A 14,026-nucleotide genomic window follows, 5' to 3' on the forward strand; every position below is an offset into this window, starting at 1 on the left:
CACCCCTCCGCCGCGTTTTCCTCTCCGTCTCTCTCTTCCCCTCCCGCAGCCAAGGCTCCATTGGAGCAAAAGATGGCCCAGGCGCTGGGGATGGCTCCTTGGCCTCTGCCCCAGGCGCTAGAGTGGCTCTGGTTGCAACATGGCGACGCCCCAGAGGGGCAGAGCATCGCCCCCCTGGTGGGAAGAGCGTCTCCCCATGGTGGGAGTGCCGGGTGGATCCCGGTCGGGCGCATGTGGGAGTCTGTCTGACTGTCTCTCCCTGTTTCCAGCTTCAGAAAAATGAAAAGAAAAGAAAAGAAAAAAAAAAAAGAAACAATTGGAAATCTGAAAACTATGAGAGGTACTTGTGCCTAATAAATGATATTCTGACATTCTATTTAAATATTATAAATTAAATATTATAGGAGTGAGACAGTTAAATTTTAAGAGAATAAGTATGAAAAGGGCAACCCATGGTCTCAGGAAAATAAATAGAAGTACAAGGAAAAATACTTACACAATGTATTTTAAAAATTATGAAACACGTATTCTTTACAACAGACAGAAGGGACTTACTCTCAGTAGTATCACAGTGAGAGGAAAGGAGTCCATATTCTTAACTTATTGCCAGTCCTGGTCATTCTCACTCTCTCCCCTTCCCTCGTCGTTGCCAGGACTGTGGGCACACGGTCTAGTTACTTAAATTTTCTTAAAGTCTAAAAATTACATTACTAACAATTTCGCTTTACATATTGTGTGTCTTGGGTAGAACTCATGGGTTGTAGTTACTGAGGGGGAGGGAGGAGGAGGAATCAGGCCGGGAGCTTGATCCACAAGCTGGCTGTACCCTGTACCCGGTAATGCAGGGTTCTCAGACTGGACGTGCACCAGCATGCCCTAGGGGGCTTGGCGAGACAACAGGGCTGGGCCTCAGCCCAAACTATCGGTTCAGGTTTGGGAATAGGCTCAAACACCTGAAATTGTAATTAATTCCCAGATGGTAGTGATGTACCTGGTGCGCACACTCTGAGAAGCATTGCTTTAATAAAATCAGTAGTCACAAGGCCAAAGAACTAGGTAGACACTAGGAAGAACAGTATCTCTCTGTATAGGTTTAGGACATAGAACATTAGTTACAAGTTTATCATCTGCTCAAAAAACAAGCAGGTACATATCGTAACTGACAAAATTAGTAGTTGGTGGAAATTTCTTTCTAAGGATAAATTCAACACCTAAAAAACTTTCAAACAGAGACAGTGCTTGTTTGCGTCTTTAAGGACTGTCCGAGTCCAGTATTTTGAGAATGACCTGCTCAGCTAGCCTATTTCAATTCTGATATCAGTATCTTTGGACTAACTTGAAAATGAATATTGAAAATTCAAAATGTCTACCTGTGGTAATTCAAAATAAGAGTTTATAAAAACTTCTTGTTCTTGTGTTAGTAACAGCATAAAAAATCTTATCTCAGTTGTTTTTAAAACTGATTATAAAACAAAGTAGTAGTAAAAAGAATTTATCTGGCAAATACATTGTTTGTAAGTACTAGCTACCTATTAAAAACACAATTCTATTAACATTGCTCTTAATTTCTTAGATATACAGCACTTGATATCTGGACTCAGCTAAGATTTTATTTTACAGATCAAAATACACGGATAAAAATACATTACAACAATTAATGAAGCCGTTCTAATTTGGCCTGAAGAGATTTAAAATTCCCTGTGATGGCTTGCACTGCGAGTGAAGAGCTCATAGACTGTAGCTCAACCAGATAACCACAAACAGCATCCAGGCAGAGATTTGTGAATCTTCTCCTGGAAAAGACAAGACACAAGATCAACTGTCTAGACATTCACAAACATTCGTTCCTACAGGACGTCCCTATAGCTTCCACTAATCTTGTGTATATTCCCAGAGAAGAGCAAGGATCATGTGCTTAAATAAATGGCAAATCAATGAAAGCATAGAAGGAAACCTGGGGACAGGTGGATTACCACGCAACCACTAATTTTCTTTTGAAGATTATTATGATGAAGAGACAGTAAAGGACGATTCTTTAAATTGATGTTAAATTATTTACATTCTTCTGGTCTTTTTAAACAAACATATCTTGAATTGGCCAATAATATCACAAAGTCCTAATTAAACTGTCCTTAGTCACTAATTCATAGCAGGAGTTTAGAAGTAATTCATAAATTATATCCTTTTAGTTGTAGAAAGAATTCGGGATAAGGATTGAAAAATGGAAAAAATCCTCCCCTTCATACATACCAATCAACAGCATTCAATAGTTACTGCTGACATAAAAATGAGCCCAAATCTCTTATACTTCTTTATAATCTCGATAGCTTTCCTCATTCTCTCCAAATTTGTTATCTAGATATTTATTAGAAACATTTAAAAGCTTCTGCTGTAATGCAATATCTAATTCATATTTACCTCTCACAATTTAAAACCTGGCTAGGATTCTCAACATATCTTGATAATAGTACATGTAAACAATCCAAAAGGTGCAGCGGCTTCTTCATTCTGTTCCAGAATGGATCCTATAAAGAAAATACACATTGTGAGTTATAAGGAAACTGTCAACTGATTTTTCTTTTTTTTTTCTTTTTTTAATAATTTTATTTATTTATTTATTTATTTATTTATTTATTTATTCATTTTAGAAAGGAGAGAGAGAGGGAGAGAAGAGAGAGACAGAGAGAGAGAAGGGGAAGGAGCAGGAAGCATCAACTCCCATATGTGCCTTGACCAGGCAAGCCCAGGGTTTTGAACCGGCAACCTCAGCATTTCCAGGTCGACGCTTTATCCACTGCGCCACCACAGGTCAGGCGTCAACTGATTTTTCAACCATTTATGGTAGTTAAAATAGCCATCAGATTACAAGGCAAAACTTACTAATATCAAAACAAGTATTTAATATTATGGGGTTACTAAGCTCCCTACCTGGTTATGATTAAGATGTGAGTAGCACTGAGAACTGCACTGTGACGTTATTTATAAGGAATATTTGACACCAATCTACTTTATGGAGCATGTACATATCTTGTTTAGGAACCAGAGGTAAGAGAAAAAGCCCATCTCTTCTTATCTCCTTTGATATCACTCTTATTTCAAACCTATGTAAACTGGGTCTGTTTTAAATAAGAGATTAATTTTATAGTCAAAGAATTAGGGACAGAGAGAGAGAGAGTCAGATAGAGGGATAGATAGGGACAGATAGACAGGAACAGAGAGAGATGAGAAGCATCAGTCATCAGTTTTTCGTTGTGGCACTTTAGTTGTTCATTGATTGCTTTCTCATATGTGCCTTGACTGTGGGGCTGGAGCAGACCGAGTGACCCCTTGTTCAAGCCAGCGACCTCAAGCTGGTGAGCTTTTTGCTCAAACCAGATGAGCCTGCGCTCAAGCTGGCAACCTCAGGGTCTTGAACCTGGGTCCTCTGCATCCCAGTCCGATGCTCTATCTACTGCGCCACCGCCTGGTCAGGCTATAGTCAAAGAATCTTAATCCTAGTTCTGGCTTTACCTGTTACTAGCCATGTGACTTGAGCAGGTTATTTAACATGCTTGCCCTTGGTCAGATGGAGTAGAAGAGGGGATGCTACTACTTGCTCATTGTGAGGCTTATATGAGAGACACAAGCACCTTCTAAATCACGATGTGTGTTTTAAAGATGCCACTTTAAAAGACACAATCTAGTTCAGGGGTAGTCAACCTTTTTATACCTACCACCCACTTTTGTATCTCTGTTAGTAGTAAAATTTTCTAACCAGCCACCAGTTCCACAGTAATGGTGATTTATAAAGTAGGGAAGTAACTTTACTTTATAAAATTTATAAAGCAGAGTTACAGCAAGTTAAAGCATATAATAATAATTACTTACCAAGTACTTTATGTCGGATTTTCGCTAAATTTGGCGGAATAAACCTTTATAAAACAACTTATTATAGTTAAATCTATCTTTTTATTTATACTTTGCATACATAAAAATTACATTAGTTAATTGAATTATTAGTGGGATCCCTGAGGCTGATGCTGGGAAACTAAATATTAAATATCCGGTTCAATTTTTGGGAGGAACAAACGAAAGTCTCCCCTTTTGGAAACATTCAGGCAGTTTCTTTCTTTCGTCATAATATGATTAACAGCTAAATCCTGATTCCACAAGATATGAGGTAGGGAAAGGGATCAATAAACTGAATACCATTTTCCACATATTTGGATACAAGACCGGCATTTTTAAATTTTGCCATAGGTTTTCATATCCACTACTGTCGAATTTGTTTACTTTCTTCATCATATCTAATTTCTAACAGTTCTTCTTGGCAAGTTGTATCAGCCTCTTCAATATCTGCAGTAAAAGGATTTTTCATCCAGTCATATACCTTCAATTTCAAAATATCTTCAAGTCGTTTTTCCATGTCCAATTTAAGTTCATTGAGGAGGCTACTGAATCTGTCAATATCCTCTGGAGTTACATCATCTTTTATAGATAATAATTGAGAAACTGATGAAATTCTCTCTTCAATAGATTATGACGAAGTAGTTCAAGTTTGTCAATAAATAATAGCACAATACTTTGGCAACTTATAAGTGTTTTATTAGCTCCTTGAAGCTGCAAATTGACATTGTTAAATCTCTTGAAAATATCTGCCAAGTAAAAGGCATCATTCTTTACTGTGTTTAACTGTTGACACAGATTGGTCTCTATTACTTTAAAAAAATTGTATGACACTATCATATAATGCTACAAATCTAGCCAAAGATGTACCCTTTGATAGCCACCAAACTTCTGTGTGCAAAAGTAACTTAATAAAATCTTCACTATTGTCCTGCCAAAGCTGCCAAAACATTCTATCATTCTTTGCATTGGATTTGATCTTGTTTACAGCTCGAATTACTATAGTTAATGATGAATGGAGACTTGTACTTAAGATGTTTTCCTACAAGATGTTGTCTGTGCACCACACAATGAATACATAAAACATTTGGCACTTCCTGCTTCAAATAAGCAACAAATCCACAATAGTGACCTACCATTGATGGTGCTCCATCAGTAGCGCATGCAACGATATTATTCAAAGGAATATTATTTTTTATAAAGTATGTTCTCACAGTATTAAATATAATCCTTTTGTATCTGTGATTAGATTTATTGCAAATAGCATTTCTTCTCGTAATATATTGTTTTCATCAAAATAGCGTACATATGGCCCTGGCCGGTTGGCTCAGTGGTAGAGCGTCGGCCTGGCGTGCAGAGGTCCCGGGTTCGATTCCTGGCCAGGGCACACAGGAGAGGCGCCCATCTGCTTCTCCACCCCTCCCCCTCTCCTTCCTCTCTGTCTCTCTCTTCCCCTCCCACAGCGAGGCTCCATTGGAGCGAAGATGGCCCGGGCTCTGGGGATGGCTCCTTGGCCTCTGCCCCAGGCACTAGAGTGGCTCTGGTCGCAAAAGAGCGACGCCCCGGAGGGGCAGAGCGTCGCCCCCTGGTGGGCGTGCCGGGTGGATCCTGTTCAGGCTCATGTGGGAGTCTGACTGTCTCTCCCCATTTCCAGCTTCAGAAAAATACAAAAAAAAAAAGTAAAAAAAAAAAAAATAGTGTACATATGCCATCAATAAAGCATCATTATCTGCAATGATAGATTTGTCCAATTGCATGGAAAATGAAGAGTTTTGGAGAATAATTATGTTTGTTTTCAACATTAACTGCCATTTCATCAATTCATTGCTTTACTGTGCTATCGCTTAGGGGCAACGTTTTTAAAATTTGAGGTATACACTGATGCATTACTGTTGAGATAAATTCTTTTACAGAGGATATTATTACAGTTTCTCCAATATTATAGCTTTTACCACTTTTTGCAATTATTTGTGAAATGCATTAAGTGGCAATTAATCCATCTTCGTTCATTGTATGTTGTTTCTTAAATGCAACGATAGGTAAACAATTTTGAAATTTTTTATATATTTCCTGAAAATATTCAATGGGCTTGTCCTTGTCATTTGGACGCTTTGTAGAAAGATGTTCTTGCAATCGACTTGGCTTCATTGCCTCATTGAATAATGTTTTATGGCACAATAAACACATTGTATGTTGTTTATTTGCAACAGATTCTATGAAACCCATCTTCAGATACTCTGGCGAATAGCCACATGTGCATTTATTTTGAGACATGGGCTCACGATATTTCACAATATTTTATTTGAAGCTGTAAGCACATGCTTGCTCTCAGAAATCTAACTACATACTGACTTTAGTTTTGATTACATAACGATTTAGCTTCACTTACGTAACGTGAACAAAACTTATGAGCTTGAAATCTGTTGCGTAATTGCGACATTACAAGGGTCGTAGTTGAGATGAGACTATCCGTGGTTGTGCATTTTATAAAATTTTATGCAGTGGGTATTGGCCAATGGCATCACTTCTTTGCGATTGGGGCGAAGTAGCGAGACATCGGCTAGTTTTGGCAGTCCAAGGGGGGGGTTCCTAGAATGTCACCCTATTACCCTAAAATCCGGGAATTGAGACGAAAATATGAGTTAATTGGTGTCTTCATTGTCTGGCAGGTTCTGTCATAGGAAGAAGCGTCGAATCATGGAATTCTTTGTCTACGGGGTAATAAAACGAAAAACTGCTAGTTTTGGGCGACAACAGCAGTCATAAACTGCCCGCCGGATCAGGCGGCGGGTGTAGACCCCGGGGTCAGGTACCTGGCTGCTCACAGATGTGGGCCAGGTGGTGGCGAAAGAGGTCGGGTGCGGTCCCAATACAAATGCCCTATTAACAGAGTCTGACCGCTGTCCTGATCTTGACTGGTCAATAGTCGATTAGTATGTAATCACGGCGCTGTTTGGTTGCTCCACTACTGCCTACCATGAGCTGGAACACACACTAGTGGGCAGTAGGGACCAGGTTGACTACCACTGATCTAGTTCAACAAGGTTTTATTTGGATCTCTTATTGAAGGATAAAAATTACAATGTATACTAATAATAGTGCTTTTCAACTGGTGCACTGTAAGAATTTTTAAAACATACAATACTGAACTATTTCATCAAGGGCACAGACCTCATTCCCCTTAAACTATAAAATTGGCAACAGCCAACACAATAGCTATCTGGTGTGAATGCCCCATCTTGAACCATAAATACATGTCATATAACAGGGTTGCATCTTACTAGTCATGTTGCATAATAAGGTTGTGTCTGATTGGTTAATTCTTGGTACAAGTATAGGCTCCTGATTTTTTTAAAAGTCACATGGAACCAAAAGGGTAATTACTACATATATATATGTATTTTTTTGATAAATCAATCAAAACTATACCTATGTTTTTAGTCAGATCAGCAAAATATATATATATATATTTTATGAGAATTTAAAAAAAATTATTTTATTTATTCATTTTTATTATTAGAGAAAGAAGAGAGAGAGAGGAAGGAGAGAGAACAGAGGAGGATCAGGAAGCATCAACTCCCATATGTGCCTTGACCAGGGTTTTGAACTGACGACCTCAGGGTTCCAGGTCGACGCTTTATCCACTGTGCCACCACAGGTCAGGCAAAAAATATATTTTTTGATGTATCACAGAATTTTAGTAATTAATTTATGTGTGACACAAGATGGAAAAGGCTGAAAATCTCTGGTCTAATAAGGTTCCATATAGTGAGAAAGATCATTGCTATTTTAGATGAGGTCACAGTTAATACTGTTATTTTATTCTTTCAAAGTACATGATCATTCTTAATGTAATGCACTTAGCCTGTTCTAAGAGTAAAACATACATTGTGTTAACATTAAAAAGTAATATTTGACTTTATCATGATCTACAGCAAAGCCACTTTAAAAAACAATATATTATTTTTATTTATTTTTTAGAGAGTAGAGTGTGAGAGAGAGAGAGAGAAGGGGGAGGAGCAGGAAGCATCAACTCCCATATGTGCCTTGACCAGACAAGTGCAGGGTTTTGAACTGGCGTCCTCAGTGTTCTAGGTCGATGCTTTATCCACTGTGCCACCACAGGTCAGGCTAAAGCCACTCTTATTATTGGTTTTAGAAGTTTGAATTATGATAATTTCCCACACTAAACCAATGAAGCAAACTGGTGATGTATTAGACAATGAGAGACATACAAATATGCAATCAGAATCTACTCATATCTAGAAACAGCTACTGAACTTTAACTAAGTAAATAATTTTCTGTTAGTTGCTATTTTCCTTACCCGAGACTTGAACAAGTGATCATACACTTCCAGCAGTCTAGGTAATGGCACTCCAATTTCATTCATCGTCTGTATTACAAAACCCACATCCCAGTTCAAAGTACAAACTTGCTGCTCTAAGAACTGCACGATAAAATCTGGGGAAGGAAAAAAATGAGAAATTAAAACTGTTAACGCCCTGGCCGGTTGGCTCAGCGGTAGAGCGTCGGCCTAGTGTGCGGAGGATCCGGGTTCGATTCCCGGCCAGGGCACACAGGAGAAGCACCCATTTGCTTCTCCACCCCTCCGCCGCGCTTTCCTCTCTGTCTCTCTCTTCCCCTCCCACAGCCAAGGCTCCATTGGAGCAAAGATGGCCCGGGCGCTGGGGATGGCTCTGTGGCCTCTGCCTCAGGCGCTAGAGTGGCTCTGGTCGCAATATGGCGACGCCCAGGATGGGCAGAGCATCGCCCCCTGGTGGGCAGAGCGTGGCCCCATGGTGGGCGTGCCGGGTGGATCCCGGTTGGGCGCATGCGGGAGTCTGTCTGTCTGTCTCTCCCTGTTTCCAACTTCAGAAAAATGAAAAAAAAAAAACAAAAAACAAAAAAAACTGTTAACTCCCCCCCACTACCTTTATGGAGATATAATGGACATATAACAATGTGTAAAGTTAAGGTATGTAACATGATTTGATTCAAATATTCTGCAAAATACTTACTACATAGTAAGGTTAGTTAACAAATCCTTCACCTAACATAATTACTATTCTTTTCTGTTGTCTTTGTAGGATTGTTAACTGTGATAATAAAAAGTAGTCCTTATTCATAAATGAGCACTTTATAAGAAGAAATACTTTAAAAATTATTTTCAAAAAACTTTACATAATAAAAATAACACATATATCAGACTCAGCCTATCTCTAGAGATGGAAAGCAGATCAGTGCAGCCTAGGCCAAAGGAGAGGGGAGTGACTGCTCCCTGCCTTCTTTCTGGGGTGACAAAATGACCTACATGTAACGGTGATGGTTACAAAGCTCTGTGAGCGTGCTGAAATCATAAGCTATTAGGAAAAAACTGTATTTTGGTGAATTGGGAAAATACAGGAAGGTATAAGAAAACAGAGCACACTCACAAAGCCACTACTAGAAAGCACCCACTGATATTTCTTTAACATATTAATGTATTATATCCTCGATTTAACAACTTTTCAGGAAAGAAAGGCCCCCTGCATCCTGACTTCAGAAATATTAACTGTTTTGAAAATGTACCTTCTCCGGACTCTAAATTCTTTATTTTGATAGTTTTAATGTGCTAACCCACTTTCACTTTTACTACCTGTCACATCATGAATAAGATCCTAACAGTGACATTCACATTACTATTTATGATACTGAAGCCTGCAACTGAGCAACATGAACATCGTGGGAACAATGAGAGAGAGAGAAAGAGAGAGGCCGCTGTCCCAGTCTCCCTCTGCCCTGCAGTTCTCCTCACAAAGACTCGGCACAGGGAGTAAGAACTCCAGACACTCGACTCTTATTCTAGTTTGAACTCTCCATGGAGCCTGTTTGTCACTGAGACAGAAAAAGGAAGACCTCTTCTACCCTAAACTCTACTGACTCCAAATTAAAAATCCAAGTCAAAAGCAGAAATACCCTCAAAAGGCACTGTATAGAATGTGGTATATTTACTATTAAAATTGTGAGGTTTCATCTATTTATAAAGCATATGTAAAACCAGCCATTTTTATTTTGTCTTTACAAATTTGTATACGACTAGCAAAAATATCATCACTATGGTTGACACTATGCCAAGATAGGTATGTAAACTTGGAAAGTCAGTCAAAGAAAGTTCCATACCAAACTATTCATCAACAAATTCTGCTATTCTTTGGGGGTCTTCCTTTTTGAAGAAGTAGAATTAAACTGTTCAACTAAATAGCAACAAGGAAACAATTTCAGTCTAAAGATAACTGTTTTTCCATGTGGGTGAAGAACACCGCCCAGAGGAGCCCAGCCCGCACTGCGGCTGCGCGGACCTAGAGGGAAGAAGCGCGGTGTGCCGGCATAGATCTTGCCCAGGATGACGAGCTTCAGGCTGAGCGCGTGCATTCTGTCCGGGGAGCTCAGCGCCACACTCTCATTCAGTTCTGAAAGACAGAGGCTGTCATTAGAAACCCAAAGCATTTTTAATGTGAAGGGTTTAAACTGGCTAGTTTATTTTGTTTTGAGGAATGAAATACCCTAGAACAGGTACTCGTATTAATATAATGCACTGATTCTCCGTTTCCGTTACCTGGTGTCCTGTCTTGTCCTACCAGGGAGGTGGCCAGGAGATTCGGGGGGAGGGTTTTGGTCTCCCTTAGTAAGCAGTGCACACCCAAAAGTGGGACTCTGCGAGGGTCCTCTCTATTATCCACTGGGCTCATTATCTAGAGATGTTTCAACCACTGGTCCCCCCTGATGAGGGTGGTTAACTCTTTCACAGACTGGCATGAAATTTCTGACAGACGGGCAACTGAAAACCACGGCGAAGACCCCCCTCCACAGTATCCAGGTGCCCTCCACATACCCTCCACTGAGGCTGAGTCCTGGGTATACGAGCCACTAGCAGTCTATGCTCCTCTATCAAGCACTAAATAATGTATGCTAAATACACCGACAAGTGGACGCTTACCTTTCTCTATGATATCTTGCCAAAGCGTCTGTACCAAGATAGGGTCTGAATAACCAGCACAGTGAATTATTGCAAGTTTACACTCTGCAAGTTTAAATGGGTCAGCAAATTCCCCGTAAAGCTGTGGGAGAAAATGTCAACATTATACAACCAGCCAGAGGCCAGCGTTCAGAAATTCATACTGAAACACTCCTTGAAAGTTAGAAACCAAAGATTTTGTGTAAAGCTCCTAAAATATTATATAAAAATGTGATGCAGCACAGCCGGCCGTAACTTTGAAATGGTAATAAACACACTCAAATATATGTCACTAAGTGTGCTTTTTTCCTGGGCTGAAAGGAGTCGTAATGACTTCTTTTAGAATTAGTGTTGTCTGAAACAGGGTTTGAAGACTTATGGGAACACTGGCAAATCTCAAGGCGAGAATGTAAGGGGTACTGAGGCCATGCCCAAGAATAACCAAAGAAAGAACTGCACAAAAGGGTACAGCAAGGCTTGCAGAGAAAAGCAAAAGGATTACTTTTTCAAGACAAGACACAAGGCAATAAAGTTACTGACAGAGGTTTAACGAGGCCCCATATGCTGCTGACTCTCGACAGTGACTGGCCTGGAAAGAAACATAGCTGTTTCTGCGAGTCAGACCCCGGCCGGGATCTGCCAGCCCAGCGACAGGCTGCCAAGGACGCCTGTCTTACCCTGTGGAAGCAGGTGAATCATTCCCATGAAAGAAAAAATCCAAATGAAACGAAGCCTATAGCTGTGCGGTGACCGCCTGACTGCTGCAGGGGCCGCACCTGCTGTCTCATTACCTTAGTTATGTCCATGAGCTCAGAGTCCAGCTGAGAAACCGCATCCTGCACAGACGCATGGTGGGAATACTGCCTTTGCAGTGTCTCCTGTATCAAAAGTTGGATCCTAGCAACCTTGTTTTTGGACAGAAAAAAAAAGAAAGTTTTTATTTCATTATGAAATCAGTGGCACTTAAAGAAATGAGTCCTAGGATGTGACTTTAAGTTTGTTAAAATTAATGTTTTAATAAAGACTTCTGTCGACCAGGCGGTGGCACAGTGAATAGAACGTCGGACTGGGATGCAGAGGACCCAGGTTCGAGACCCCGAGGTCACCAGCTTGAGCGCAGGCTCATCTGGTTTGAGCAAAAAGCTCACCAGCTTGGACCCAAGGTCGCTGGCTCGAGCAAGGGGTTACTTGGTCTGCTGAAGGCCCGTAGTCAAGGCACATATGAGAAAGCAATCAATGAACAACTAAGGTGTTGCAACGCGCAACAAAAAACTACTGATTGATGCTTCTCATCTCTCCGTTCCTGTCTGTCTGTTCCTGTCTATCCATCTCTGACTCTCTTTCTCTGGTAAAAACAAACAAACAAACAAACAAACAAAGACTTCTATCATAAAAGACTAGTAACTCTTTTTTTCACATCACGAAATTTCCCAGGAAACGTCCTGTGAGGGGTCTTTACTGTCCACCAACCCCATGGCAGACGGATGGCTGGACTCTCCCCCAGCCTCCTCTGCAGGAGGCACGGACATAAAACCAAGTTCTCTGCAAAGGAACAAGAGTTAGTCAAGTATAACGCTTCCAAGCTGAGGTTTTTAAGAGAGTGATTGGGCGTCCCACATGCTTTTTTCCTTTTTTCCTTCTGACCGAGGACAAAAATAAGGCCACAGGTAAGAGCAGAGCCAGGAAATAGAACTTGGGTCCCCAAACCAACCAACTGGAAGAAAGCCACCTGCCGATCAGAAATGCCCATTCTGAATTTCTGTGATTGAGAAATAAGCTTCTGCACTGGGGCCATTACACACAGTTGGGTCTCTTTAGTCCACTCGACTCCACATGATATAATCAGCTCCTTATTGGAATTGTTGGAAAAAACCTTTAGACGTGCCACGGAGATAAGTTTTAAATTACAGCAATAACCTGAGACCCAAATGCTGTATCACTGAAATTTTTAAAGATTTATATCTAAATATGAAAATAAATGAAAAAATATAGGCAGAAGAGAGTAGTAGAATGAATAATACTGACTACTCTAGATCTACCATTTACCAGGGGAAGAAGGGAGAGTCGGAAACACGTGACTGTACTACTCAGTGTGGACAAAGCTGAAGTATGTGCCTCACTTACTTCCATTTTTTCTTCCAATTCGTGAAGGAATTCACCATCCGCAGCCGTGGAGGAAATGGCCGTGGAGCTTTTGGCACTAAGGATGGCTCGAGCAATGTACTCCAATCGCTGCTGAAGAGAAATTTCTGTGCTAGGGGAAAAACACTTATTTTTATTGTGAAGAATTCTTAAGGTTCCTTCCAAGATACAAACACATCAATTATGATGTACTATTTTATACCAAATGGACATATAACTTAAAAAAAATTATTAGAGGATTTCCAATTCAAAAAAAAAATATCAACAGTTGAATACAACAAATAAAGAAATCCTTATATTTGTGTCCAAAAATGTAACTACTTATTTTAAAACTTTAGTTCAAGATATTAAAACTTGCCCTGACCAGGCGGTAGCGCAGCGGATAGAGCGTTGGACTGGGATATGGAAAGACCCAAGGTCGCCAGCTTGAGCGCGGGCTCATCTAGTTTGAGCAAAAAGCTCAGCAGCTTGGACCCAAGGTCGCTGGCTCGAGTAAGGGGTTACTCTGCTGAAGGTCTGCGGTCAAGGCACATATGAGAAAGCAATCAATGAACAACTAAGGTGTCGCAATGAAAAACTGATGATTGATCCTTCTCATCTCTCTCCATTCCTGTCTGTCCCTATCTATCCCTCTCTCTGACTCTCTCTCTGTCCCTGTGGGGGGGAGGGGAAGATATTAAAACTTGGATTCTTGGCCCTGGCCGGTTGGCTCAGTGGTAGAGCGTCGGCCTGGCCTGCAGGGGTCCCGGGTTCAATTCCCGGCCAGGGCACACAGGAGAAGCGCCCATCTGCTTCTCCACCCCTCCCCCTCTCCATTGGAGCAGAGATGGCCCGGGCGTTGGGGATGGCTTCTTGGCCTCTGCCCCAGGCGCTAGAGTGGCTCTGGTTGCAGCAGAGCGACCCCCCGGAGGGGCAGAGCATCACCCCCTGGTGGGCGTGCCGGGTGGATCCCGGTCAGGCGCATGCAGGAGTCTGTCTGACTGTCTCTCCCCGTTTCCAGCTTC

The 14,026-nt window shown here is 40.9% G+C and overlaps 1 protein-coding gene across 1 annotated transcript in view; it reads right to left on the reverse strand.

Moving 5' to 3' along the window:
- Nucleotides 1-477: 477 nt before the first annotated feature.
- The window catches only part of NUP155 (nucleoporin 155), a 63,603-nt gene continuing 50,054 nt past the window's right edge, over nucleotides 478-14,026 (reverse strand). Inside the window, exons 29-35 of the mRNA XM_066239976.1 lie at nucleotides 13,005-13,134; nucleotides 11,672-11,785; nucleotides 10,863-10,983; nucleotides 10,225-10,335; nucleotides 8,211-8,347; nucleotides 2,419-2,525; nucleotides 478-1,793 (exon numbers count right to left, since the gene is read on the reverse strand). Of these exons, the coding sequence (XP_066096073.1) occupies nucleotides 1,655-1,793; nucleotides 2,419-2,525; nucleotides 8,211-8,347; nucleotides 10,225-10,335; nucleotides 10,863-10,983; nucleotides 11,672-11,785; nucleotides 13,005-13,134 (859 nt within the window). The 3' untranslated portion in view covers nucleotides 478-1,654. The remainder of the gene's footprint in view (nucleotides 1,794-2,418; nucleotides 2,526-8,210; nucleotides 8,348-10,224; nucleotides 10,336-10,862; nucleotides 10,984-11,671; nucleotides 11,786-13,004; nucleotides 13,135-14,026) is intronic.

Source organism: Saccopteryx bilineata, chromosome 1 (genome assembly GCF_036850765.1).
Source record: "Saccopteryx bilineata isolate mSacBil1 chromosome 1, mSacBil1_pri_phased_curated, whole genome shotgun sequence".
Classification (NCBI taxonomy): Eukaryota; Metazoa; Chordata; class Mammalia; order Chiroptera; family Emballonuridae; genus Saccopteryx; species Saccopteryx bilineata.